Raw genomic sequence first — 28,000 nt, forward strand, 5'->3', positions numbered from 1 at the left:
CCAGTCGCAGAGGATCAGTTCTTTACATTTTTATTTTTCTACTTGAAAAGATCAAATGGATCATGGTGTTTCTGTTCTGATCCCACATATTGCTTCCTGGTGTGCTGTTTAAAGGGTCTCTGCTCATTTAGATAACAAGTCCTCAAAGTTAGTGTAAATCATAGAAGAATTGCACAGACACGAGTCAGGGTCTGCTGTCAGTGTAGACAAAGCGACCCCGCTTGCTACGAGAGCCTTATTCTGGATTTCTACCAGGACTGCAGGAGATCCCCTTCTTTGCTCACTTCCATCCCTTCCAAGGGCTGAACTTCCCTTTGATTACACTGGTAACAAAACCCCTGTCCCATCACAGCTACCTGTTACAAGGCTGCTTGTGTGGAACAGGTCAGATTGCACACTTCAGTTCCTTATAAGATTTTTCCCTTGTGTTTTGTTTATTCCTACACGGCCTGAAAAAATCTGCAATGTCACCCACCGCACAATACGCTTCTGCTATTTCACCGGGTACAGAACACGTCATGGGCATCCCCTGCACCTGGAAGTGGTCTCGATAGGTCTTCCTTATGGCATGCAACAGGAGATCCTACTGTCCTGAGCAACCACTTCCAGGCACTGCGAAAAAGAAAAGAAACAGTGGCAAAACAAAATGAAAAAAAATAAATGAATAAAGCAGAAAAGTCTGACAATGTTATCGCCACGCATGTGATAATTATTAGCATTGTGTCCCCAGTTCTATATCCTTCACTGGCAGTTTAAGTCCCAGGGAAGAGGTTCCCAGTGGGTCAATCATGTTCATGTAACGTTCACCGCGGTGCTTGGCCAAAAACGGACCCCAGTCTGGCTGCGGAGAGCACACCAACTTGAGTCGCTGCAATGGGGAGAGAAAAAGAGAGTTTCATTCAAAGTTACAGAGCAGAATTACAAGGCAGGAGAAATGAGGATAGGCTCATTTGAGATTATTGATGATGGCCCTGCAATGCTCCACTGCTCCGTGTTTGTTTTGCACAAAGTTTGCAAGATTAATAGAGGATAAAGTGCCCAGATTTTAATTATACATTCTCCCCTGCACCGTATGAGGGGAGCTCAGAACCACAGCTACAGATTGTGAGGCTCACTTACTGAAGGACATGTGCACAATTACTTAGCCCAGTGGTCTAAGCAGTGAGTAAATGCATTAAAATAATTGGATTTCTGGTTAGCATATTTCCCAAAGGTATACAAACGACCAAAAAGAAATACATTGCTATGAATGAGCAAAGATTTTAATTTTGAGATAAAAAAATGTTTCATTTTTATCTGCAGGAAATAAAGAAATAGGAGAACATTAACCTGGCAAACAACAAACATGTCCTAATCTTTCCGCTGACTTCTTTATTAAATATATAATTTGATTGGCGCGTTTACAGATAAAAAGGAAAGAAAACATATTTCTGATGACTTAAGAGGGAACAATTATATGTTTATTACCTAATAAAGTGAATCAGACCTCTATCTCAGTTATTTTAATCTCTGCTTAATTACCAGTTTGCAACTCTTACCTCCCTAATCAACCATAATAATTTTATGCAACAGACTCTGTATTCAGGAAATACCAGGCTACAGCTGAAATAGCTTCAGCAAAAGCCCCTTCAAAACAGACCCAAATTTTGGCGTTTCTTTGGGTGCACTTACTGGGGGGCAGTAAAGACTGCACCCTATTTTTGCAGCAATACATATGCCAGTACTACGCATAAAAGTTAGAAGACTTGAAATAGAACAATTTGTCTCAATGTGAGAAACTCATGAGATGATGAACAAGTCAGTCTAATTTCACATTAGCTCGTTTCCAGTAGGAGCAGTTGTCTCCTGACCTACACACTCCAACGTGCTCCACGCAAGGGCTGAATGGCCCTTTAGATAAGTGGCCTCGTTGCCTTGTGCCAACCATGTATTCAGATGTTCTCCCCGGCATGTCCCACCACTTCATATTAAACTCCTTTGCTCCACGTGAAGCAGAAAAGCACGGGCTTTTCCCTTGGGCGTGCATAGTATGACATATTGAGAGACAAAAAGATTATTCTATTTTAGTACATTTTCTCTCTCCTTTTCATTTTTGAGGCGTGTAACAGCCCTGATGGGTTTTGCAGGAGAGCTGAGCTGCAGAAGTGATTGTGAAAAGAGGTGGCGAGTGTCTGTTCCTTATCCTGAGGAGGGAGCAGCACCAGCAGCGAGGAGAGGACACAACTAAACAAGCCTCAAAGGCCAAAAATAAGACCATTGAACTTCTTCAGATGACAAGGGGAATGCAACGAAGGGATGAAATTCTGACATGAGAAAGACATGGCAAGGAGCCGAGAAGCCAATGGGATGGGAACAGCGGGAGTGGCCAGCAAGAACTTGATTTACAAAATAAACAAAAGCAGCATAAAAAGAAAGCACCACTTAGAATTTTAGGACCAGCTTAACCAAGAAAAATAAAGAGATGAAGGAGGGGTAGAAGAAAGATTGCCAGCAAAGCATTATATTGAGTAGTTTGAGCTATAGAGCGCGAGATCTTTTCATGTGTCTTATTCCTGGCCTTTATCAAGTGGCACAACCTCCTGGAGCGCATCCCAGATGACTCGGGTACCCAACCACCTCGCAAACAGGCGACTCCTGATTTTCGTCTCCCAGCAGTGACTGCTGGGCTCGCTGCCACACAACTCACACCAGCAGTTGGTGCTTCCTACACCTACACATGGCGTTTGCCAAAAGGCCAACGGAGCCAGGAGAACAACTTTCTCTCAGTAACACCACACCGTGGCTTATGAAATCTGTAACTCCTCCTAGTTCTCATAAAAGCAATCACTTAACAGTTTAGGAGCATTTTTTCGAGGAATGGGGATAGCAAGTCTGCATTTTAAATCAACCGAGCATCTCTTTGCAACACAACAACTAGCTTACCAGAAAGTAATCTTAGCACTATTAGACATTCAATACCACAAAAATCAATGTAAAATAAAACAGTCTCCTGTGACCATATTTTAAAGCAGCTAAAAAAAAGACAGAAGTGTTACCTCAATAAATTTGCCCGGAGCCAGATGCATTTTTATCACAAACATAACTGGGATCCAGATAACAGAGCAGGCCAGCATCAGCCACCCGAGCACCATGGACCAACCAGGATAGTGGTAAGCTCCATAAGTCATCGGTTCCCATTGGTAAAAACTGAAGCAAAGAATAAACTGGAAACAAGGAAGGAAAGCAAAAAATCAACATGTTTGAATAAGCAAAACGAGCCTGCTACGCAACAAATGGTAGGTATCCACACACAGAGTTGGTATATATGGAATACAGATAAAAGTATATAAAGTACATACACCTCAGGCAGGGTGCTCCCACAAGCTGTAATAAACAGGTCAGAGTCTGAATCTAATGAGTTCCATGCAAATCTTGCAAAATCCCACAAAAATCACTGTATTTATGCCAGAATAATTGGAATTAGAATCTTGCCCCTAGAGTAACATGCTTTATTACATGGTCTATTGGCAGTTTTACCTAATGTGATTATGCTAAGTTACTCCATTTCACTTACTGTATGAATAGCAATATATCTGCTTACATTTGTGCATAATTCAGTAACTTTTGGGAAATGCCTGTGCTCGCCATAATTGCACACAGAAGATTTATAGCAGTATAGCTAGGTGAAGGCACGTATAAAAATGATCAGTTTTATTTTCAGAGATGTGGAGTAATTGAAAGTCTAATATTGGACTATCCAAATGTATCAAATATTAGCTTTACAGAGGCAATAACAGACAAGAATGTATTGCTTGGTTTTGCTTTGTCTGTTTCCATTGCATAAAAATTGCATTACCACTGATCAGTGTCAATTTATTTCTCACCATAAGTTCACTAAATATTACATTTGGAGGGAACAACAACAGAACATGCAAGTTTGAAGTGACTTTGTTTGCTTTCCAAATTTGCTTTGCTCAAGAGACAACATAATTTCCTATTCCCTGGTTGTGATCACTAAGAGTGTGAATATGATCAGCAAAGGAACCGAGCAATTTGTACAAAAGCGTAACAATGGGTCTAAGGCAACATCTTGAACACAACCATTGGAAGACAAAAAGATATAAAAAACCCCACATGCACACGCTTTTGTTTTTAACAAGAGAAAAAACACATTGCTATTGATGTTAGCCTAATACTATAGATTAAACTGGGCTTTGTCTTCAAACTTTTAAAAACGGATTTACAAACTGTACCTATATATTGTCACAATCAAACAACAATTACCACTGGATAGGTAAGACATATCTACCTGTTTTTCATGCACAACAATAATATTCTTCAGTGAAGACAATTAGAAAAGCAAATCTGTGCAAGAAGGTGAAATATCTTCATTATGCCCATTGGAGACATCGTTCTCATTGTAGCAAGTTTCTTTTCCTTGCAACTCAAGATTTTGCGGAGTCCGCCCACACTCCCTAGTCCCTTTGCACATGCATTCCTGTCCACAAAAACTAAACCTTTTCAGTTTTCAGGCAAAAAAAAACCCTCATTCCTGAATTAAAAATACCAAAAGGGACTAAAGAGTCACCATTTTGGTGCTTCGCCCCACCCAGCTGACACTATATTTACTGTTTCAAAATTAGTCTTTTCAGAAATTCGAGTCACTTTTCTTATCTGTACCTAAAAATCACAGAATCACAGAATCGACTGGGTTGGAAAAGACCTCAGAGATCATCAAGTCCAACCCTTGGTCCAACTCCAGTCATGGCCACTAAGTGCCATGTCCAGTCTCAGTTTAAAAACCTCCAGGGCCGGTGAGTCCAGCACCTCCCTGGGCGGCCATTCCAGTGCCTGACCACTCTCTCTGCAAATAATTGCTTTCTAATAGCCAGCCTAAATTTCCCCTGGCAGAGTTGAAGCCCATGCCCCCTTGTCCTATTGCTGATGCCTGGGAGAAGAGACCAATTCCCACCTGGCTAGAACTTCCCTTCAGGTAGTTCTAGAGAGTGCTGAGCTCACCTCTAAGCCTCCTCTTCTCCAGACTAAACAACCCCAGCTCCCTCAGCCTCTGTCTATGAATACCCATAAGAACTATTTAGCACTGCTGTGAAATGCAGAGTTTCTACAGCCCTGATCCTCTTGCTGCACTCATGGCCCGGATCTGAGGACTCACAGACTGAAGTACCTGCTCTCAAACAGAAAATCCGGCTGAAAGAAGGCTCGGTGCTTTTATACAGACTTATCAAGCTCAAGGCTTTTGAAATGGCTGCAAGAATGATTTCCTTCTTGTGCCAAAACATGATATGCAATGAAAGATTGTATCTGCACTTAGGTTAAAATATAAAGGAGACAGTGTGTTAGAGAGCCAGGCTTTAAATGTAGATATGGTTATTAGACTTGGACTCTTGGACTTGAAAAAAAAAAATGCATAGCGCTAGGAGAATTGAGAACGTGCTATCTTTGAGATTAAATGGAGATTTAAATCTGAAGTGAAGCGTTACGCTTACGGGGTGGAAATACAAATTAAAAATAAAATAAATTAAAACAACACACACAAAAATTAACAGCGCGCCGCCAGCGCCCCCTGCTGGTGGCCACGGGGAAGCGGCCGCGTCCCCTGCGGCTCCGGAGCCTGGAAACAGAAGCCCCGGTTTTCCTTTATTAGTTTTTTTCCCCCTATTCTTTTGCTTTTTCCTTTTTTTTTTTTTTTCCCTTCCCCTATTTTTCTTCTTTTTCTTTTTTTTTTTTTTTTAGGGAAACCGAAGGGATTTCTATTTGTTATGGAGCTCATCGTTATTTCGACCTTTGCTAAAATAGCTCCATCTTCGTGCCTAAAACTTTGTCATTCAAATTTCCATGTAAAACTTTCCAAAGCGTGTCTGTTCAATTAGTTTATGACTCAATAAATGTTTTTTCCTCAGCTCAGCCTGGGGACAGAGAGGAGAATAATGTAATTTCCTCTCCCTAGTTACATATATGTGTACAAATATATTGCACACACATACATATACAATAATAAAAAATACTGCAATATGCCATACAAGCACTTTGGACAAGCAGGGACAGGCTACCACAGCAACACTTGGATAATCACCATCCATCTCTTCCAAAAATACCATTAGCTATGATCTGTTTTGTCTGCTACATGCACATACAAGAACACATGTGCACACACATGTGTGTGTCTAGGTCTCAGCATCCAAAATCTAACTACTACCACTCAGAAACATCATGAATGATGAAGAAAGAACAACAAAACTCTTTAGAGAAGATATCTTAAAAAATATTTGTTCTTACTGTTAAAATAGTTGGGGTCACAAATGCCCAACAGACTCTCCAGAATTTACTCGGCTGGAATCCAATCATCATTTCGATATCTTCACAAAATCTTTGCAATCCTGTGAACAGCAAATGTAAATGCAATTAGGTGTGAAAGAAACCAGCTGCTATTTACAACATCGCTCTTGTCACATTCCTTGTGTCTCATTAGAAAAAACAAACTGATTTGTTGGTTGAAAATTTCAGTGGAGGATCTAATGACACAGTCAAAAATTAGACTGTTATGGTGGGAAGGATTCTAATGAAAATATTTGCTTCCTAAGGATTAAAGCAAAACCGAGCTTTTACATAGAGACTAAGTGTTCAGTATGTTTCAGATTAAAGCATAAATAGTATGTACGGGTTAGGTGCAATTATGTGCCTACTTGTTATAGTTTGCTGTGAAGATAAACTTAATTAACATCTGTACACCTGTTTCAGCATGGACAATATCTGAGCTTCTCTAGACCAGCTACATAACTGGGGTACAACTGTATCACTTACCAGTGAAACTGATAATGGCCTGATATTTTTCAACTGATATTTAAGCAATACTTGGAATTATTAGCGAACACCTGTAACTATTTTGAATTCTATTTGATACTGTTTGAACAAACAGATTGACTGACATATTCATTCCTCAGATCATTGTACTGATTGCATCTATGAAGCTACTGGAGTTGATAAAAAGATGCAAGACATGGATAAAAAGATATATAAGAAAGGATCAACCCCAGGCTTGATCCACCTAATTTTGAAGCCTTTCTGTTGATGTCAAGGAGAAATAAATCTACCCACCTGACTGTTCCAAGAATTAAGAAAGGAAAAAATAACAATGGTTCATTATTCAGTGTCTTCTGATGCACCTTTAGGACTGCAGGAGGGATAAAGGGTGCTAGGGCAGCCCTAAAGGCCCAGCTCAGAGGGTGAGCACAGACTAAGCTGGTTCAGGCAGATAGCATGTCAGAGAAAAGCTTAAAAAATGAGTTATTATAAGAAATACAGAAGAAAAATACATAAATTAAACAAGAAGATGGTATTGTAAGAGCTGTGTTTAGAGGAAGGGAAAAGTACAACATGCAGTAGATGAAAGCTTAGAAAACTGACCCAGATGTCATTTTTTTTCCTGTAACTGTAATTTCTCTCCCTTTTTTTCTCTTTTCTACTGAATACAGCAAATGCTGTTCTTCAGAAACCCTCTTCTCTGTAAAACACATGTAATTTTTATGACTCATGGAATCACTGTATTTCCACACCCATCTGACCCACCATCTGCTTCTCCATTTTGTAGCAGAGCCCTGTATGCCTGGATCAACCATAACCCCCCAGGTCACCGTGTTATGGACCTAAAAGGGGATCTTTGCTGCAACCAAATTATTTACCCCAATGTTTTATTTATAATACCTTCTTATTACAGTTCAGGGCACCATTTGCACTGAGCTACCTGGGAGGTGCTCACACAGGGTTGGTCCCTTCAGCAGCACAAGGTACAGGCTGAAGGGTCTTTCCATAAAGTTTAAAGCTCATCTGAATGTCTTTACTCCAACCACACTTGTTGCTGCGAAGGAGTTATACTGAACTGGACAGTTATCGGGGCTTCCGCCTCCAAAATCTGTGCAAGCTTCATGCAAACCTGCACAGATTTGTTTGAAACTCCAATTAAAAAATGTAGTCCCTTCTTGGAATTGTCAGTAGATATTCACAGTCTAAGGCACTTTTAAATATTAGCAGTTCAGGAGTCAAATGCATGTAAACAGATAGAGGGATTACACAGTACTCATCTCTTTCCCAGTGGAAGACTGAAAACAGGATTGTCAAGTTCCACAGGAAAAAAAAAAAAAGGAAGATGCTTTACTTAACAGAATGACAATTAAATCTCAGTATATCTGTTCTCCCTCTCAGATCAGTCAGGCCTGCTGAATAACTTCGGGAAATAAACAATACATGATATTCCATATCTCAGTGTCTGCTCTCTAAAGCAGTATGATGCATTCGCGGGTGCTGCAGGTATCAAATCCATTAAAAAGGAGAATGCAAAGCTAGGCAGACAATATTCTACTAGAGATAGAATGTTCCAAATTACTAGCACTTTCTACAAATACACTGCAGCGGTTTCCACTCAGCCTGATGACAAACTTTCCCAACAACAGACTGCCAAAAAACAGATGTTGAGGGAGCATGAACAAAGTGAAGGTTGTACATTTTCAGTTTCCAACAGCGTTTCAGTCAAGCACAAAGATCTTTGTGTTTAGCTTCATGTTACAAAATGCAACAGTGGGAATTATGCTGATGATTAAATTAATATCCACAGCTCTAGGCTATTATTTACTAATCATGCATCATAATCCAAACAACTGGAGAATAAACAGCTACACCAGCATGTGAAATAAAAGCAGAATTTGGCTGGATTATGTAGCACTGACTCTACCGAAAAAATAAATGATTGCAAGGAAATAACCAAGTGTGCCTCTTTTCAATTTAAAAATCTCAACGAGCTCAGCAAGCAGAACATGTAACAAGAACTAAAGACAGATTTATTTCATCATAAAAGCACCTGCCACTATTGTGCCAACCTGCTTGCCATGAAGAGTACATGTGTATGGAGAAAGGTGCCAGTGGAGTGTAAAACAGCACTTGTCAGAGCTTGAAAATATATCATGCCAATTTTAAGCACTACTTGAAGGAATATAACAAGAGCAGCAGCTTCACTTGTGTTTACAACATGCAAATCACAAATATACAAGCTGTATTGCTATGAACAGTCCTTAGAAAAGTAGCTTTAATGCAGCAGAAGCGGCTACAATACATTAGTCCAGCGGATGATGATTGTAAAGTAACCCTTTTTTGTCTAAAAGACTGGAAGCTCTTTAGTCTAGCAAAAGGTTAATTCCAGGGAACACTCTTTGAAATAGTTTATACCAAAGGCTTTACTAACTTCCGCTGATTAACAATCAGTTTGTACAGAAAGCACGGGAAGAATGATTTGTAATCAGCAGGACTTTCCCAAGTCTGATTACGTTTAAGTAATAGGTAACTCCAAAAAAAGTTCTTCTCTATTCAAGTCCTTCCTTTGCAGTGCTATAACTATTTCTGTATTAGTTTATGGTTTTCATATAAGCTAATATTTTAAGGGATACTGAATTTGTTGGCCAAAGCAGGCACTAGCCAGAACAATTTTACTTAGAAGCTGATTAAGATGTTGTTCCACAGAGGCAGGTTTGTGGTGCTTCTGCCACACAGTGTTCAGAGGAGGAACAGAGCCAGAAATTTCCTCCCTGTTTACATTCATCCTGCTTTAAAAGCATCCAGAACAAAGAATGCAATGGCTTTAAAGGGGACAACCTTTTTGGCAGAGACCAGGTGATGCTGTGGATAATGCTGGCAAGGAAGAGTGACCACATCTAGGGCTTTAGTGCAGCCTTTTTCAGGCATGATCCCAGCAAAAAGATGAGGAGGAAGAAGGGATAAAAAATAATGAAACCCTGATACTCTTCTTGAGCATTCCCACTCATCAACTCTTATGGAATTGTATTGATTTTTAGGTAAGCTGGGAAACTGGTCAGTATGATAACCAGATACAATGTCTCAAATGACATGTACCTGGTGGGGTTTCCAGAAGAACAGGTAAATGCTAAACCTGGTAGTCACTGGGGAAGGGAATGGGCAAAGGTTGTGGGTCTTCATGGAAAAGGAAGCACAGAGCAATGGCAAAACTTGCCAGCATTGATTTTTCAAACCAGGAGTTCTGCTAAATAACCCTCAAAATCCATCTCTGGACTTAAGGAGATACCTCAAAGCATCACACTCAGGTCCTTTGAGATGACTGGTTGAATGTAAAGTTGATAGCAGTTACCAGTGTAATTTCACTCATAGAGATTACACTTCTAAACTGACTCTAATTAAAATACTTACATTTCAGGGACATGAAAAACAGCAAATATTTTGATCAACCAAACCGTGATCAATCTAAATCAACTTTTCTCTCAGTGCTTTCACTTTTCCTGTTGTGTTCTGTAACATTTCCTCACTAGATCACATCTGACTCAGTTTACAAACCACTCAAGCCTGGATGTTACTGGTTATAAAATACACTTCTCTATTTCCATGAAATTAGAGGAAACAAGGAAGGGCTGATTCCCTGTCGTGTCTATAACACTTGTTTCTCAAGCAAGAGCAACAAATTCTGTATGTTTTGAATTACACACAATTTTTTTTAATGCCTTAATATTACAGCGTGGACCCCACAATGTAGGTAGATTTCAGTATCCAGTGCACAGGACTAGAGCCTAAGATCATGCTCCTAATGTGCATCTTCAACAGAACATCTTGGGATTGGTTTTGTCTAGCTGACATAAAATATATAATTGCTTCCTGCCCATAGCAACAAGAGAAACAGTCTTATCTTTGTTGTCTTTAACACTGACATTCAGATCTTCCTTTGCTTTTAAAGACAAGTCTTACGTGGCACCACCACACTCTAGATATAAATTAATCATCTGTTATGTAGGGAGATCTTCACGTTTCCCACCACAACTATCTGAGATCACACATTTCCAAGAATCAATCTCCTAAAAGCCCTGGACGAGTTTGGGAGCAAATCACCAGCTGATATGAATTGATGTAGCTACAGTAGCACCAAGGTAATTGTGCTGCTTTATATTACCTGAGGATCTTCCTTATAATTTAATGTACATCAACATGGATTGACATAATTGGTGTTGCTACTGTGCATAACTAATCAGTCTGAGCGGCTGCATAGTCTTGATTCTGTGTTACGGACAGATGGGCTAAAGGGAAAGCTGGATGTGTACGTGGAAAATAAATCCTTCAAAAGTTGTTAAATGCAAAGATACCACATCTGCCTCAGGTAGTATCTAACCCTAAACCGTTGGAGTGTGAAAGAGCCCCTGGAGAAGTGTCACTAAATGCTTGGTCTGTTCTTATACTCAGTTTTTGGCATTGGTTTTAAGCTCTTGGTGGGAAAAGGACATTAGACCCTATGAAAGTCTTTTGAATACATGTTAATAAAGGAATCCTATAGTAATTAAACATTTTTATGCTTCCATTCAAAATAAAGGAATTCTGAGAGTTTTTCTTTAAAAAACAAAAACAAAAAAAAGTTACTCCTTTCCTTAAGAATTTCACATTACCAGCTACCTTACCATGTGCTAAAATGTTACTTTGACATAGGCTGTCCAATAGCAGTATCTTTTCTTACCATATATATAGGAAACTCCAACAAGCTCAAAAATGGCAATGATTACAAGAGAGTAAGAAGCTGCATAAGTGTCCACAAGCTGTAACATATACATTCCACCCTGAAGAAAAAGGAATAAAAGAGCCATTACTTGTGGTGTATAGCTGATCTCTAAGAGTTTATAATGCTGGAGGAATTAGTGGACAAAATACACTGAAGACTATCAACGGTAGATGAGAATTTCATTATTAACTGTACAGTTTGACAGACTATCTGTATATACCTAATGTGGGAGGGAAGGTGTCCAAAACTGGTGTGCATGGCTGTATGATGTACAATTCTTTTCTTCTTATATGAATACCTAACTCATGTGAGTGCTTTAGACATGTGTGGCTAAGGATTAACTTTAAAAGTCTGATTCTCAGAAAGAATTGGACAGCAAAGTCTTTTAAATTTATCTCAGAGCATCTATAAAGAGAAGGAGAAGAAAGAAGGAGAAGGGAGAAGGAGAAAGAAGGGAGAAGGAGAAAGAAGGGAGAAGGAGAAAGAAGGGAGAAGGAGAAAGAAGGGAGAAGGAGAAAGAAGGGAGAAGGAGAAAGAAGGGAGAAGGAGAAAGAAGGGAGAAGGAGAAAGAAGGGAGAAGGAGAAAGAAGGGAGAAGGAGAAAGAAGGGAGAAGGAGAAAGAAGGGAGAAGGAGAAAGAAGGGAGAAGGAGAAAGAAGGGAGAAGGAGAAAGAAGGGAGAAGGAGAAAGAAGGGAGAAGGAGAAAGAAGGGAGAAGGAGAAAGAAGGGAGAAGGAGAAAGAAGGGAGAAGGAGAAAGAAGGGAGAAGGAGAAAGAAGGGAGAAGGAGAAAGAAGGGAGAAGGAGAAAGAAGGGAGAAGGAGAAAGAAGGGAGAAGGAGAAAGAAGGGAGAAGGAGAAAGAAGGGAGAAGGAGAAAGAAGGGAGAAGGGAGAAGGAGAAGGGAGAAGGGAGAAGGGAGAAGGGAGAAGGGAGAAGGGAGAAGGGAGAAGGGGGGAAAAGAAGAGAGAAGGCTTTTATTTTTATCTCACTCGGTGTCTTTGCGCATGTGGCAGAATTCAGCTTAATCTTTTGCAGCTTGCACAGGAGGAAAACGGCCACCAGAGGGGGACTGGGGACAGACAGTGATGCTCAAAGACAACATTATTACCTGAGTGATCATAGGAAATCCCATGATGAAAAAGGAGATGCAGCACCCAAGAGTGAACAGTGCCTTGTGTGTCCGTAAGTATTTGGGGAACTCATCCGAAACAGAGGTCACTATGGTCTCGATAGTGGCAAACTGAAAGACAAAATAAAAGGAGTCATTTCAGTGCACACTGGACACAAAGTGGTCCAACTGGATATAATGGAATATAAGATTATTTTGAATCCGAGGCGTTAAACACTCAGATGTCAACAACAAAGCTTCACCCAAATTATTTCAGCATCGATGGCCTTACTTCATTCCTCTGTTTGCAAAGCATTGATCACATGGAAAACAGTGAGTAATCTCACGGCCCTCCAAACAAATAATTAGGAAATGCAAGAGGAAAAGAAGGGGAAACAAAAGCAGTTTACCATAGTGTCCAATCCAAGTGTCAGAAGCATCAAAAAGAATATTATAGCCCAGAAGGGAGAGAGGGGAAGCCTGGTTAAGGCTTCTGGGTAAACCACAAAAGCAATTCCAGGACCTAAAAATGAGAAAAATAAAGGCTGTGATATCTTGCATAATATTAACATTGTTGACTGAACGGAAAAGAGGGAGATGTGAAGAGTCATGTTTCAAAGTATAATACGATATTACTTTCCTCGATAAAAGTAAAAAAAATATATCAGATTCAGTCTCTCCTGTTTACAGAAAGATTCAAGCATTGCAGAATTTAGCCTCACATGACTCATTTCTATTTTTGCTGTAAGTTTCAAAACGCTCCTACTTCCCAAGTTGCAGAATACATATTTTTCCACTATACTAATATATAGATCCAAATATGAAAGACAAGGAAAGACCGTGTACTGAAGCTGTTTCTTTCCTGCTCTGTGATTGAATTCCTACCACTGTTCCTGCCAATTAGCAACCCAGCCCTAGATTAACACAGGGATCATCCACCCCTCAGTACAACTAGGATGAACAGAAAATAAAATACTCCTCTTTAACTCATCAGTACACAGTCAAATGAGAACATAATGAATGCACAGAGCTGATACGAGACACAAGGTAATAACTACCATCAATTTTTTTAAGAAAGAAAAGAGAACAAAACAAATGACACCACAAGAAATTCTTAAATAATGCACAGCAGAAAAAAATAAGGAGATGAGGCCTTTTAAAGCCTTAACCAGGAATTTTCCTTTCTCTGTAGGTTTGATATCTTGGGCTATAACTTTTATTGATTGTAAAGAAAAGTTATTTTCACAAGTATGTTTAGATCTGCCTGGGACAAAAGGCCGGATGAATGTGGCAGTAGCACCACAATAGGTGGCACTTCTCCTTCATTTATCCCAGCTAAAGGAGAATCCGCTTCAAATGCTCTGGGGGATGTTTCCTGTCAGGTGAGATACAAATGGGAGCCAAGTTGTGCCGATTCCATGGCCCACGCCACAAGAAGGGGCTCCAAATTCACTTTGTCCTGGCCATTTCTAATCTGGATTATTGAATCCCATTTCCTACAGCTCCCCACGCTGTTCTTGCTCCAGAGAGAACCGTTGCTGTCACACGTACAGCAGAAAAACAGAGTTTTAGCAGCATGTGAATTAATCTCCACGGGCAACTTTGTGAAGCGTTTGGAGTTCCTTCTGAACAAAAGACAAATATGAGAATTAACACCATTCTTAAAAAAAGAAACACCACAACACTATACCTGACTCAGTGTTACTACCTTTAAAATGGCTTTTTGGAACAGGAAGGTGCACACAGAACTACTGTATATGCATGAACATGTCCTTTCGCCTCTTGATTAAAGATTTATTCTTGACTATTAGACATAAGGGCTCTGTGTGCACTTGCTTCGTGCATGTAGAAGTTTAATTAAGTCTCAGAATAATGAGTTCCTGTTAATCACACTTTTAGGAGAAGTTTAATTACAGAATATGAAAGTGCACACTTGTCCATCTCAGGCCCTCATAACTCTCCAAGGCATCACATGCCAGGGAGGCTGGTTCCCATCTTCACCATCTTCAGAGACTTAGGTGGGTATGAACACTTTCTAAAAGTCTGCCTATTAAAGCCAGGAGAACTCCAAAGCTTCTATATGTGTTGAAATGAAAAAAAAAAAAAGTCAAATTATATTGAACTTTCATTTTAAATAACTAAAATATTTCAACTGCAGCATGTTCTTAATCAAACTGTGCGAGCAGAACAAAAATAGCTCATCCAGTTTTTGCCTCCATGAAGAGTGTTTTAGTTGTTCATCAGGTTCATGAGGGGTTTTTTTCCTGAAAGGAAGATTCTAAATGAAAAAAAATGCTATGTATTTCAGATGCATATTTTAGCAGGAAAAAAAAAAAGAAAATCCCTTCCCGTTTCTGTTGCCAATTTAATTCAAGATTTTAAAAACCTGAAGGGACATCATCATTGTTTTTGCTGTTATCTCCCTCACTACAAAGAGAAACACAACTTCAGAATTAAAAACAAAAAGGTAGGCAGGGACAAGGGCTCGCTCCTTTCCCCACTTGCTGAGTCTGATCTTTAATTCTGTTAATTTAATGTGCTAACTCAGTATGCAATTATCCCTAATCTTCACTCTATGCCTACTGTACAGTCGTCATCTACTGTGGGACTAAATTTTGTTTCCCCTACCATGATGAGCAGTGAAGTCTCACCCTTGTGAACTATTTTTAAACAGCCTAAATGTGTTCTTACAAGTGCACTGACAGCCATGCAATAAGATTCTCTCCTAACAGATCTTTTCACATTCCCTGAAGCAGCTGCTGAAACAGCTGGGAACAGGGAGCTCCAGCTTGTGAACAGTCACTCACTCAAAGGCCACCAACAAGCATCCAACAGAAAGGGTTTGTGACCCCCTGTGCTAAATATTCTATCATCTCCAGGGAGATAAACCAGCTGAACCAAGTGTTTCCTCCACCATCCTGAGCAGCTGTGTCTCTCCGTGCCCCCTCTGTCCACCCCTTTGTAGAGTCAAGAAGCTGTGCCGGAGCGAAGCTAACTCCTTACAAATAATTTTGATGAGCGTAGTGTGGTCTTCAAGCAATATCTTGACTTCCCAGTGTACTTTCTGCCATACAGAAATGCCTACATACAAGTGATTTACTAATCTGCTCGACTTTGAAGGCATGGTTTCCACCTCCAGCATCAAGGTCATCATTAATGACAGAGCTAAAGGTGCCAGCAGGTGTCTAAGTACTCTACCTTGGTCTGCCACAGCTTCAATATTCACTTTGAGCTCATTCGCCATGAAGCCAATAACTGAGAAGATGACAAAGCCTGCAAATATACTCGTGGCACTGTTGGTACATGTGACTATCAACGTGTCCCTGAAAAGAAAACACAAAAGACACGTCACCTTGTTGTAACACATGCAAGGGAGGGGATGGGATTCCCTGGTGTCATTTTCCAGTGTTGGTGTTATGGGAATCTGAAGAAATCCATACCTGAATACTGGGCTATACTGGGAAAATACATGTGACTTGATAGGAAACCAGCCCTCATTATCCCTGTCCATAATTATTACATTCTTTATATGATTTTTATTATTTTCTTCATTAAACATGTGTCCAAACTACTTCACCTTTAACTACTACGACTGAGGAACAAACGAGTCACTTGCTTTATTTCTTTATTTTTCATTTTACTAGAATTGCTTGTTCTTTCTGCTATTTGTTTGTCAGGATCAGAACAAACTACAACCTGAAAAGCTGTCAAGAACCTTCCTGAGCTGGCAAACTTCTGGAATCTCTAACAGAGCATCTCTTAATGGGGATGATTAGGTTAATTCTTCAGGTCTATAGAAAAAAAAGACAACGTTCTGTTTGGAGTCATCGCATGCTGATCTTGTTCAAAAACCCAGATAAATTTTAAGTACTGTATTTTAGGTATGCATTATGAAGCAAATTTATGTAAATTTACCGCAATTAGAGATCATTTAGTGATGTTTAAAATGAATACGTGGCTGAAAACTACAATTTTGTCTGCAATATTATAATCTGATGAATATAAAAATTGAAAGGGAAAATAGTCTGTCTTCATTGCAGTACTCGAGATGTGTTGTAAAATTAACCAGATCAGAAGTAACTAAGCTTTTCTAATTATTTCTGCTTCAGTCTCCCATATCCCTCTCTAACACAGGTGAAGCGTGTATTTAGCATTAGACCTGTAAGATTTTTATACTTCATTAGCACGTATTTAATTCAAAATTTTCATTAACATTTTCCAAACTCAAAAAAAAAATTGCTAAATTAATTCAGAAAGATAGCATGATGCTTCTCCCCTTTTTGCCCTGGTATTCTGAACGTATTTGTAGATTACCAATAACGAACAATAAATCAAAGCCCAGGACAAGCATTTTTAAAATTGGACCCAAAGGATTGCTGGGTGGGAGTTACTGTTACTTTTTAATCCATATTTTAGGATAATTAAATTACTTTTGAATACTAGTGGGAAACACTTTTAAAATTCCTTTTTAAAATCCAAATCCACATTTCTTTTTAAAGGTATTTTGTGTAGAGTACTTAGAGGTTATGGGATATGGGAGTTCAAATCCCAAGAACTTAATTCAGCAAAGACTTTTAAGGCTGCCCTTGGGACTGTTCCTGTGCTGCTGTTGTCTGTCCTGAATCAGCACATCTGCTATTGCAGGAGTCAGGAATGTTTTGCTCCAGTAAAAACAAGATTGGCTTTAGAGACAATAAAACAGCCACTTGCGTTTGTTTGTTCCGTCTGCAGACATTTCTCTTGCCCGCTTTTTGATGAAAAACTATCCCATGCTACCAGAAGGACTTTTCCTTGCAAGAATAACTTTCAGCAATTTCAGAGAGAAGTGATTTTAAATGTTGAAACTTGCAATAACTTTGTACACGTAAAAACACTATAAGGGAAATGGAAAAAATTAGGAGGGAGTAGAATCATATATATAGAAACTGGGTGTTGAATTCATAATTCATGTGTGTCTCCCAACAGCAAATCTCAGCCCATCCTGCACAGGGGATGCTCTTCAGCAGAAGCTGCCAAGTTGCACAGTTGGAATGAACCACTGCTCAGAGCTCCTGACAGCTTCCCAGATTGCTTTGCAACCTAAAACCGCTGATTCTGAAACTAAAGAGCCAATGGGGACTATAATGAGCCTCAGGCTTATTTTGAGACTAGCAGATTAGTAACTGGGGAGAAGATAGAACACAAAGAGCAAAAAAGATTAAAGAAACAAAACAAACAAAACAAACCACACACAAACTCCCCACCCCCAACATATTAAAAAAGAATAAATAAAGAAAAATTTAAAATAATACAGTTTTCAAACAACTTTACTGCAAATTTAAGATGACCAGATTTGGGCAAGACCTGTTTAATAAGGTCGGTGGGTTTCACTCTTACATACCTGTAGCAATTATTATGGAATTTGTTGTAAGAAGAAAGAGTAATTAGACCTCCCCATGCTGCAGATAAGGAGAAGAATATCTGAGTGGCAGCATCCTTCCAAACCTACGTAAGATGGACAGGAGAGGAAATAGCACCGGCTTCAGGAAAGAGTATTAGAAAGATCAATACCACTATTAAATGTTGCTGTTAGGAGATTAACAGGTAAGTAGTTTAAATGAACTTTAGAACAACGGATGTCAATTACATGTTTAAAAGCAAAATCCTGCCCTGCCACACATAGAGCCCGTTTGATGAGGAGTGCTGTGTTTGCTGAGCCCATATAGAACGACAATATAACCTTTGCTGTATATAGAAGGCACAAATATTCAAACTATATTCTTGACATGTGTCAGTTGAAATACATTCAGCAAGAAAAATATAAATCAAGAGGAAAAATCTACATCGGATGCTGATGGTTTGTCCACTAGTGGTCCTAAATAATACTTTGTCTTCTTGGTAGAAGTAAGAGCCTCAGTGTTGCTTCATGTGCTACGTATGAGTGAGAGTACATTAAAATTAAGGTAAACTTCTGTCATTAGGTGTATGTCAAACAGCATAGCATAAGTTATGGCTATTTAGACACCAGGACCCAGTTTCCCCCATCAGAAGGAAACACAAGTTCAGCCAAGTGTCTCTTAAAAAACAAATATTAAAAACTGTTTGTTCTGTAACAAAGTTCTTCAAAGCCTAAAATTCATTTAGTTAAAACACGTCTGAATTGTCTGGAATTTCAAAAGAGTTGGTTTCACTTATCACTTGCAAAATGTTTGAAGCATTAATATTTCTATAGACAAGATTTCCTACAAAGTCTGATTTTCCACTCAATTCCACAGTGGAGAAGTGGAGACACATGTCCCTGCACAGATATACAGTGGACCTATATATACCTTAACAAGTTTGAAGCAGTCAGTCCTTCATCTAGCTGACCATAATATACAGCTCTTAATTCATGTTAAAACTGCAAATAAAATCAAAACCAGAAACTCACCTCAATATTATCAAACACTTACCCAGGGTTATACAGATACTTAGTGTATTCAGACAGCCCCAGTTTGCAAAAGGCAACAGTTCTCGCCTCCTTTATTGCATAATGTGGGATCCAAAAATGCTCATATTTAATGCAAAATTAATTTCCATATGGTTTGCAAGATACAATACTCCCACCACCAAGGAACCAAAATACCCATTATTGCAGAGATATTAAGGAAATTAAGATCTGCACAATTCATCCAGAAAACTGCTTTCAGCTTTAATTATCAATCTACCAGTGTGATATCGCATCATTATTGATAGAGGGAAAAAATTCTTAAGGAAAAAAAAAATGTCAGTAGATTTCCTGAGATGTTGCTAAAAATGCCTCTTGAATTTCTAGAGAAAAGAGTCTGAATTGTAACTCTCAATTCAGTCTCCTGACTCAAGACACTTCAGACTGACACGCATCAAATACACGATCCATGGGTGGATTTATGTCTACACAAACACAATTCCATGTGGTTTTGGAACACATTTGGTTAGCTTAGTTGGCATCAAATGGCTTTTTAGGAACCAGTTGAAATCAGGAGTGAGGCAAAGCAGAGCTGAAGCTCCATCTCATACAATCAATGTTTATAGAGCAAAACCAGGTACTGAGTTTCTCAATTCTGTTCTCTCCTGCACAGCAAATAGCCTTGTTTTTAAAATGCAGGTAGGATAACGATCCCAGACGTTCTCTGTATGTGCTACTGGGGACTTTGATTAGGATGTACAATTTGATTGTGTTTAATCTAATGTCTCAGTTGCATTATTCAGAACAATTTTCTTTGCTCAATTAGTAAAATATTTCTGAGCTTTCCTCAAGAAATGCAGATGGATTTATTATGTAACCTACTGAAAGCTCCTTGTGCTTGTTCAAGTCCAGGCAGCATCCATCAGACACCGATGTATGAAAACGTACATTTCCTTCCTAATTCCCTATTTTCCAAATGCACCTGCTCTGAGAGATTCAGGTGAAATACTAAACATAAAGTACACACCTTATCTAGAATAATATGCCTAAAAAATGTTATGTGCACAAATAACCAACATCCACTGCAACAACATTCCACCCACGATGAAGAACAAGTTGACAATATTAGTCTCTGCGCATAGAAAATCTGTATGAATTATTCACCCTGGCAGAGTTATAAGTGCAATAGTAAGCCCACCATAGCATCAATTAGCTTCTCCCACTTGGGCGTGATGAAGTACCAGATCCCAGCTCCAGCTCCGGGCAGAGTTACTCCTCTTATAAGGAGGATGATGAGAACTACATATGGGAATGTAGCTGTGAAGTACACCACCTGAACAGACAAAGAAAAGATTATTGAAAGGGCTTATTTGGATGTATAAGAAGAGGGGAAGGGAAATACAAGTGCTACATTACTGCCTGAAGAAAGCAATCACTCAGTCTCAGGGACAATAGCCAGAGGATAAAAGTAGAAAGACAACAGGGCTATTTCCCAGGAAATCGGAAAGTTAACAGCTTTTCTTGCTGCTGGAAACAGGAATAATGTCAACAGCAACAGAGGTGAGATTTGGGATTCTAGACAGGAATCAGAAAAAGCAGAAGAGAAAGTCTGGAGAGGAACAATAGGAATTTAGAGCTAAATGGAAATATCACATTTGATCCTTGTCCAGAGCAAACTGACGAAGCTCAATGGAAACTAAATAAGTAGTGCCATTCAGTATCACTTAGAGTTCTGATTTTTTCTATATATTTCTCTGTATTTCACTAGGCCTAAAGATTTTTATTATTGTTTGTACCTCTTAATAATTAGATATCACCATGAAAATATATATGGTTCCAATAAAAATAAATTTTTAAAAAATAACTTTTAAAAAAGTCAGTGGAACAATCCAGATAGATCTAATCATCGTTATGTCTAAATACACAACAGAGGTTGCCTGTTTAATGTCTTAATAATTACCCAGAACAGAGCTGAGCTCTCTCTGTGGTCAAATTAAATGGCTGGATTATGGCCAGTGAAGCTGTACACTGTACCCAAAAGCATTTCAAATCCTTTTCACATTAACCTCTGCATTTTACAGGGTCTGGAATCCTCCGAGCTGAAGTGACTTTTCCAACTGCTTTCCCAACATTCTCTTTGCTGTTTCAAGCTGTTGTCCTGATGAATTGTTGTGCAGTGAATAGACTGAACTCATATGGGCATAAATAAATGGTTCCGATCCCTGACAACACGGAGTCAACATCTTTCTTGGCCACTAAGACTTACTTAAAGAAATATCTATTGCCACATCCAAACCCAAGTTATTCACATGTTTCTTGGCTTTGGCCTTCATGAAACAGTTTTTCCTATCACACTAAGGTAGGGAAAAAAAGGAAAAATATCTCAAATTTCCCCTGGCTTTTCTGCTAATCCCCAAGCTCCCTCCCAACAGATCGTGTCAGCTTCTGGATGTGAAGAGATGGCTCGGAATCAGAAACCCTGTGCCCAACTCTAGAAAACACACAGCTATTTCTGCACATTCACTATCTCTATCCCAGGAAATATCCAGTTATTTTGCAGCAGCTTTTTTTCTAATCTTTTCAGTCCACTCTGTGTAAATAAGCTATGTCTTCGTCTAACATTTTAACCTGCATGCTTATTGCAATGGCATTGATGGAGAAGTCTCAGATACTGCATTCCTGCAAGTTTAAAAAGAAAAATAATAATAAAAAAAAAGAAGATAAAAACCCAGAATCATCCAAACTTCTGCTGCTGAAGAAAAATCTGCATTTCTGTGCTCAGCTGGCTGCCTGGCCAATTTGAATGCCTGTACTTCCATGTCAGTAACAGAACATGCTCCTCTTGACATGGTTGTTAATTAGGAAACATGGCAGAAACTGCAGATGTGAAGGGCGATGGAGAGAATGATGTGTGAGATGCCAGAGAAACAGAGCAAGGAGCCGGGTTGCCACAAGGAGGAGTTTGAGAGATGACACACAATATGGGAAAAGGGGAGACACACTGTCACTGCTCACACTCACCATAGCGCAATTTGAAGTCAGCTCTGATTTAAAAACCTGTTACTTAACACCTTGATATATATCATAATTTCCATGATTGCAGTGACACATAAGGTGACTGCAGGACTTTAATGAAACCCACACAGACTAGAGAAAGCTGCTGAAGGGACCTTTTTGCCAGCCAACCACTGAGCACAGCTCAAAGGCTCATTTTAAAGTTACTGAAGATTAGGGAACAAACCCTGAACCAAAATAATTCTGTTTGCGTGTTTGTTTGGACTAGACAGGAAAACACTGACAGGAAAAGGTCACTTCACTAATACTTAGCCATTTACTGAAAATAATTATCAGTAATTCACCATCTTGAACAAGAATGCGATTCCCTTGAAGCAGCACAGAGTTTTCTGCTAAATGTATCATCACAAATATTGTTCTTACTTTTCCCGATGACTTGATTCCTTTAGCAAGGGAGGCATATACAATCACCCAGGCTAGGAAAAGAGACAGTGCCAAGGGCCATCTGATCTCACCAGGATATTCAATCCCTGCTGAAATCTTCAATACAAAGTACCTAAGAATTAAAAAAAAAAATAAAATAAAATAAAATATTTTTTTTAAAGGAAAAAAAATTGACAGCAATTGCAGGCAGCATTTCAGTGCAAATTCCTCTAGTGGTTTTGTTTTGTTTCAGTGTCCTCAGTGGTTTCTCTAGAAGGTTCCAGTGATGCTCACAATGTATTATTATTTATCTGCATTGCAGTAGTAGATAAAAATACCAGGCATGGGCCAACACCCCAGCTGTGCTGAGCACCGTAGGAACAGAACACAAATAATCAAGTGTTTGAAACTGAACTTTCATCATTCCTACGCATTAAAAAAATGGGTATCATTTGTTGTCCTTAACTATCGTGCTTCTAGTCTTCCAAACAGTGATGTTTGGTCTGCTAGAGTGGGTTGTACAGAAAGATTAACATAACGTCTCCAAACAAAGACAGATCTTACTTGAAGTATTCTTCACTTCCACTGACAAACGTTTTGTTCCCTTCACTGGTGAAGTTAACCATAGTCAAGTTTGGATAGGCACTCATACAGAAAGTAGAGTTCTTGATTTGGATTTTTGGGTGGTCACCAACAATGCAGGAATCTAAGAATTGAAAAAAAGGGGAAAAAAAAGGCTGAATTTTTTTCAATTTGGGTATAAAATGACAATGAAAACCATTAGGTCACACATATTGAACTTTTGTTCTGTGTTTTAGATTGCTGGAACAATTTTCTTACATAAGCTGTAATGGTCTGAGAAAACTGGGTCTTAAAACATTTCACGATTTTCCCCCCTTATCCCAAATGTTTAAGGTGCCGGGGTCAGGCAGGGAGGGGAACCCGGTCCCGGCATCAATTCCAGGTGGGCGTTTACTCCGTTTACTTTTCAGGTCATTGCATGTTTGGGGTCGTCTGCAAAAGTGGGTTTCGTTTTATATTTTTTGGTTGGTCGTGGTTTTGTTTTCTTTTGGTTTGGGTTTTTTTATTTTTTATTTCTATTTTCTTGTTTTGTTGTTTGTTTGGGATTTTTGGTTTTTGCTTTTGTTTTTTTTTTTTTTTTTGGCGTATTTTTTCGTTGAAAATAAACCCCGCTGAAGCCCAAGAAGTTGTCTTTAACAAAAATCAGGGGGAACTACAGCATTATGTTCTGTGCTTTCTTCCCTACACAGTTTTCACCAGGGAAATATATATATATATAAAGAGTTGGGCTTTTTTTAGCATTATAGTTGAAATATCCCATTTATCCTCGGTGAAGATTTAAATAAAAGGAGAGGAAGCGCCCATATGATGCAGATCGCTTCAAAGAGCCCGGGGAAGCGGCGGTTCCTCCGTGCTGAAACGGGCACCCGCATTTTCCGCTGGCATCTCCCAGGGGCGCAGCTGAGCCAGAGAAAGCTCTGGAACCCACCACGGCCACAAAGAGGTGGGGGGGGAATAATAAATTAAACTAAATCAAAAGGAAAAAAAAAAGCGCCTGTCCCAACTTACCTAACAAAAGTTTGTTTTTATCTTTACAGTCCGGCGTGTTCCACGGGTTGTTACAGGACGCCCAAGGTAGCACAGGTACAAAGGACGCAAAAAGGTAGAAAAGTGTGTAGCACAGAATAATATTATAATATATGGCTATTAGAACCGAGATGATCAGCATCGCAATGCCGCAGCCTGCGAGAAGAGAGAGGGAGAGAGGAGAATAACGCGGTTAATGCCGGGGGGGAAGGCGGGGAGCAAAGCAACGGCTTCGTGCGGCGCAGGCACTGAGCGCATCCACCCGCAACCACCGCGCAAGCTGCGCGCTTAGCGCTGCCGAAACACCAGCGAGATAGCCCGTAGCATGCGGCTGCGCGCCTGCGGACGCGCTGCGGAGCTGGGGCGAAGGGAGGCGGCGGTGCTTAAGCCATGCAAGAAGGGGGGTGCAGGTCATGCTCCCCAAAAACCGGGCCGGCTCCTGCTCCGCTCACCTTGCAGGGCGGGGATGGCTTTCCAGACCGACACGGGCCCCTGACTAGCAAACTGCCCCAGGGAGACTTCCAGGAAGAAAATGGGGATCCCAGCTAGAGCCAACATCATCAAATAGGGGATGAGAAACGCACCTTGGGGGGGAAGAGGGGGAGAAAAGAACAACCTGAATCATGGCGCACAGGCGGGCCGCCCGCGCCTCCCCCTTCACCACATCGGGGTGAACGCGGAGAGCCCCGCGTAACCCCCGCGGGGCAGCGGTAGGCTGGGAACGGGCTCTCCCCGGGCCGAAACGGGTCCGTTTCTGCCCGTGACACTGGGGACAGCGTAGCCAAGACCTACAGCTATTAAACTTCTCTCTTTGTTATCGATCCCCGGTGCCCCCAGCCCCGACAGGGAGAAGCAGCTTTCTGCATTTCCAGCATTTGCTCGAGACAATATTATTATTCAATTAGTATTTTAACACCTCACACTTAAAAGTTCTCGAGTGTAAAAAAAAGAAAAAAACACACATATCTCCATTTTTTTGTTTTAAAGATTGATTTTCGTTTTAAATCGCTAGTTCTCGCACATAAAATAGCTCTTAGAGCCTCCACAGAACTGTTTTCAATGTCCACAGCACCAACATTCCTTGCCTTGCGCCTTGCGCAGAGGAAAGAGGTTTACAGCTGCAGTAGGTTGTAGCAGTAACACCCACCGGTTGTCAGTTTAGACAAGAGCCTCTGTTAGGAGAACCTCCACAAATCAACTTTTTCATCCCCTATTAACGGCACAACTCCTCTTCTAAGTTTTCTTCTCCTCTGTTCTGCTGAGCAGCACTAACTCTATTTCAAACGATTACTTTTCAATCAGCTCATTGGGGGATTTAGAATAGATTCCCCAAACTTCACCAAATAACACAACGGCTCGACTCGGGTTCAAACGTCCTCGTGTGACTTTCCCGAATCGAAATTCCTTTGTATCGTCCCCTCCTCCCTCCACTTCCCCCACACCGAACCGGTTGCGGATTCAAACCTGATTGTGTTTAAACTGGGGGAAGGGGGAGCACTCACTGTGCCAACCGAGATCAGCCTGGCTCTTCATTTTCGTCCCTCTCCGGCCAGCACCAATTAATTGCAGGTGTTTTTAAAGAAAGCGCTACCTTTTAACGAAATCTCGCCGGAGCTTGCCTACTTTCAGAGCTGGACATCAGAAAAACCCAGCCAGGGTCCTCACTAAATCTCTGAGGGTCTGGATGAGCCCCCAGACCTCAGTTCAGACTAAGACTTGCTGCCCGGCTTTGCCAGGCAAGAGGGAGTTGCCAGTCTCCGTTTCCCTGGTGTTTCTCCCTGCCAAAAAGGCGGGGACCGGCCCAGCCACGCACGGTTCTGCAGGTAGAGAGACAGGAAAAAGCCATCATACCTCCCCCATTCTTAAAGGCCAGGTACGGGAACCTCCAGACATTGCCCAGCCCCACTGCATAACCCACCATGGAGAGGATGAAATCCAGCTTGCTAGACCAGTTCCCTCGGGCTTTATTTTCATCCCCTACATCGTCTTCCTATAAGGGGGGAAAGGAGGGGAAGGAAAAAAATAAAAATGAAGAGAGATCGGAAAACAGCCGCTTTTGCAAACAAGCATCGCGGTGCTGCGGCTGCTGGGTTCACCGAAGGGAGACCTGGCGGGGGGGCGGAGGGAAATGGGAGGGGAAACCTCTACCCTGCAGCCCCCGCCCGGGCTCTCTTCTGCCAGAGAACACAGAGACGGGCTTTTAAACCCTGGCCCTTTCTCAGGCTGCTCCCGAGAGAGGGGAGGAGGCGATTGCAGCCCGGGGGGGTGTCAATCCCCGCCTGCCCAAACCTCCCTGGCTCCTCCCGGGGCGAAATGCGCAGGGCTCGGCTGGCCTGTTCCCTTCCCGGAGACTCCGGCCACTGCAATGCGCATCTCCCGGCGGTGCCGGTATCTTACACAGGGCCTCGCGGGGGTGGCCTGGTCTCTAATTCCCCGTGTATGGGAGGTCCCATCGCTCTCTCTGGGAGCGGAGCCCTCGGTGCCCTTGGACGGGTACGGTCTGACCGCCGGTCCCCAGCAAAGCCCGCGGGGGCCCAGGCCTTTCCCCTGGCACACGCAAACGAAGTAAAACCCGCCTTCACAGGATAAACCCGCCCCCCTACCCTCCTTCCAGCGCAAACCCAGAAAGGCAGGAGGGCAGGGAGAGAGAACCCCTACTTGGGCGCAGGGTCTGGGTGGGGGGTTTGATTTGATTGATTTGGCCTCATTTTTGGTTACAGGCTCCAAGGAATCCAGCCCTCGGGGGCTGGAGCCGAGGCTGCGGAGGGGAAGAGCTGGGCAGCCGTTCGCCTCTGATGCTGGGGACAGGACCCGGCCCCTTGCAGGGAGGCGCAGCGGGTTTGCGCCCACGCGTACCCGGAGCCGGGTGACACTGACGGGCACGGCTCAGTGAACACATGGGAATCAGCCAGGAACTATTGATTGTCGTTTATACCGATATTACATGATTAGCACCCGCCAGCAGTACAGCACTTTATCTGACACCCTCTCTCCCCCTCCTTTTCCACCCTCCCCGTGGCACAGCCCCATCCCCGACTGATTTGGTCCTGATTTTAGAGCTTCAACCCTAAATCGGTGCTGAGCGGCAAAGACTTCCCACTCCACGAGCTGAATGGGGGTGGAAGGGGGGGGGGGTGGAAACCTATAAGGAGCCAACTTACCCCCTCCACTCTGCCAGGAAGAACAGAAGTGTTGCCATCTGTGCCCAGTACTACGGTGCTCTGGCTCAAGGTCACCCAGGCGCCTTTGGCGTTGTTTTGCTCCAGTGTGCTCTTACCAAGGGTTAGGTTAGCGTCCCCGTCTGTGCTTTGCAAAGCGGGAATTTTGCAGGGAGGGATGGCACCTTGCCCGGCGGCCCCTGCCCCAGGGGTGTGTTTGCACGGAAAGGTTTCCACAGATTCCCTCCGGAGGGTGGAGTTGGCTTGCACTGGGGTGCTGCTGAGCTTGCAGATCCCGACTTTGGTCCTCTCAAAACCATTTGGTTTAGGTTCTTCGGAGGGAAGTGTTTTGTTGTCGTTAGAGAGCGATCGGGGAAGCTTCACCATCGTGGCAGGGGCTTGCGATGGGGCATTCTGCGGCTCATTTTCGGGGCTGATTCTTACAACTCCCGCACCTTCACTGGGTCCAGGAGCAACGGTTTCAGGACTGTTCACAACCTGCCTGCTCATATCCCTTTGACTGGCGTAATCCTAAAATGACAACGTCACATATTTTACCAAAAGAAAAAAATATGTTGGGACCGCAGAGATTCTACGTATTTCTTTCCTCGTGCACAAAATGCATGTGCGAGAAAATCTGGATACAACCCCTAATTTGAGTTTAAGTAAGTGTTTTTACAGCACTGCGCCGCCAGACCTCGTTAGATTTCACATCACGACTGTAGGA

The 28,000-nt window shown here is 41.4% G+C and overlaps 1 protein-coding gene across 1 annotated transcript; it reads right to left on the minus strand.

Moving 5' to 3' along the window:
• Positions 1–16: 16 nt before the first annotated feature.
• SLC6A5 (solute carrier family 6 member 5) lies at positions 17–27,996 on the minus strand. The gene is made up of 15 exons (XM_021299223.2): positions 27,277–27,996; positions 25,967–26,105; positions 24,568–24,699; positions 24,098–24,271; positions 23,072–23,213; positions 22,508–22,640; positions 20,268–20,402; positions 18,044–18,147; positions 15,862–15,986; positions 13,074–13,186; positions 12,664–12,795; positions 11,516–11,615; positions 6,277–6,377; positions 3,036–3,203; positions 17–868 (listed from the first exon to the last, which is right to left on the minus strand). The coding sequence occupies exons 1-15, from the start codon at positions 27,781–27,783 to the stop codon at positions 713–715; spliced, it is 2,361 nt and encodes a 786-aa protein (XP_021154898.2). The 5' UTR covers positions 27,784–27,996; the 3' UTR covers positions 17–712.
• Positions 27,997–28,000: the final 4 nt, after the last annotated feature.

Source organism: Columba livia, chromosome 5, assembly GCF_036013475.1.
Source record: "Columba livia isolate bColLiv1 breed racing homer chromosome 5, bColLiv1.pat.W.v2, whole genome shotgun sequence".
NCBI lineage: Eukaryota > Metazoa > Chordata > Aves > Columbiformes > Columbidae > Columba > Columba livia.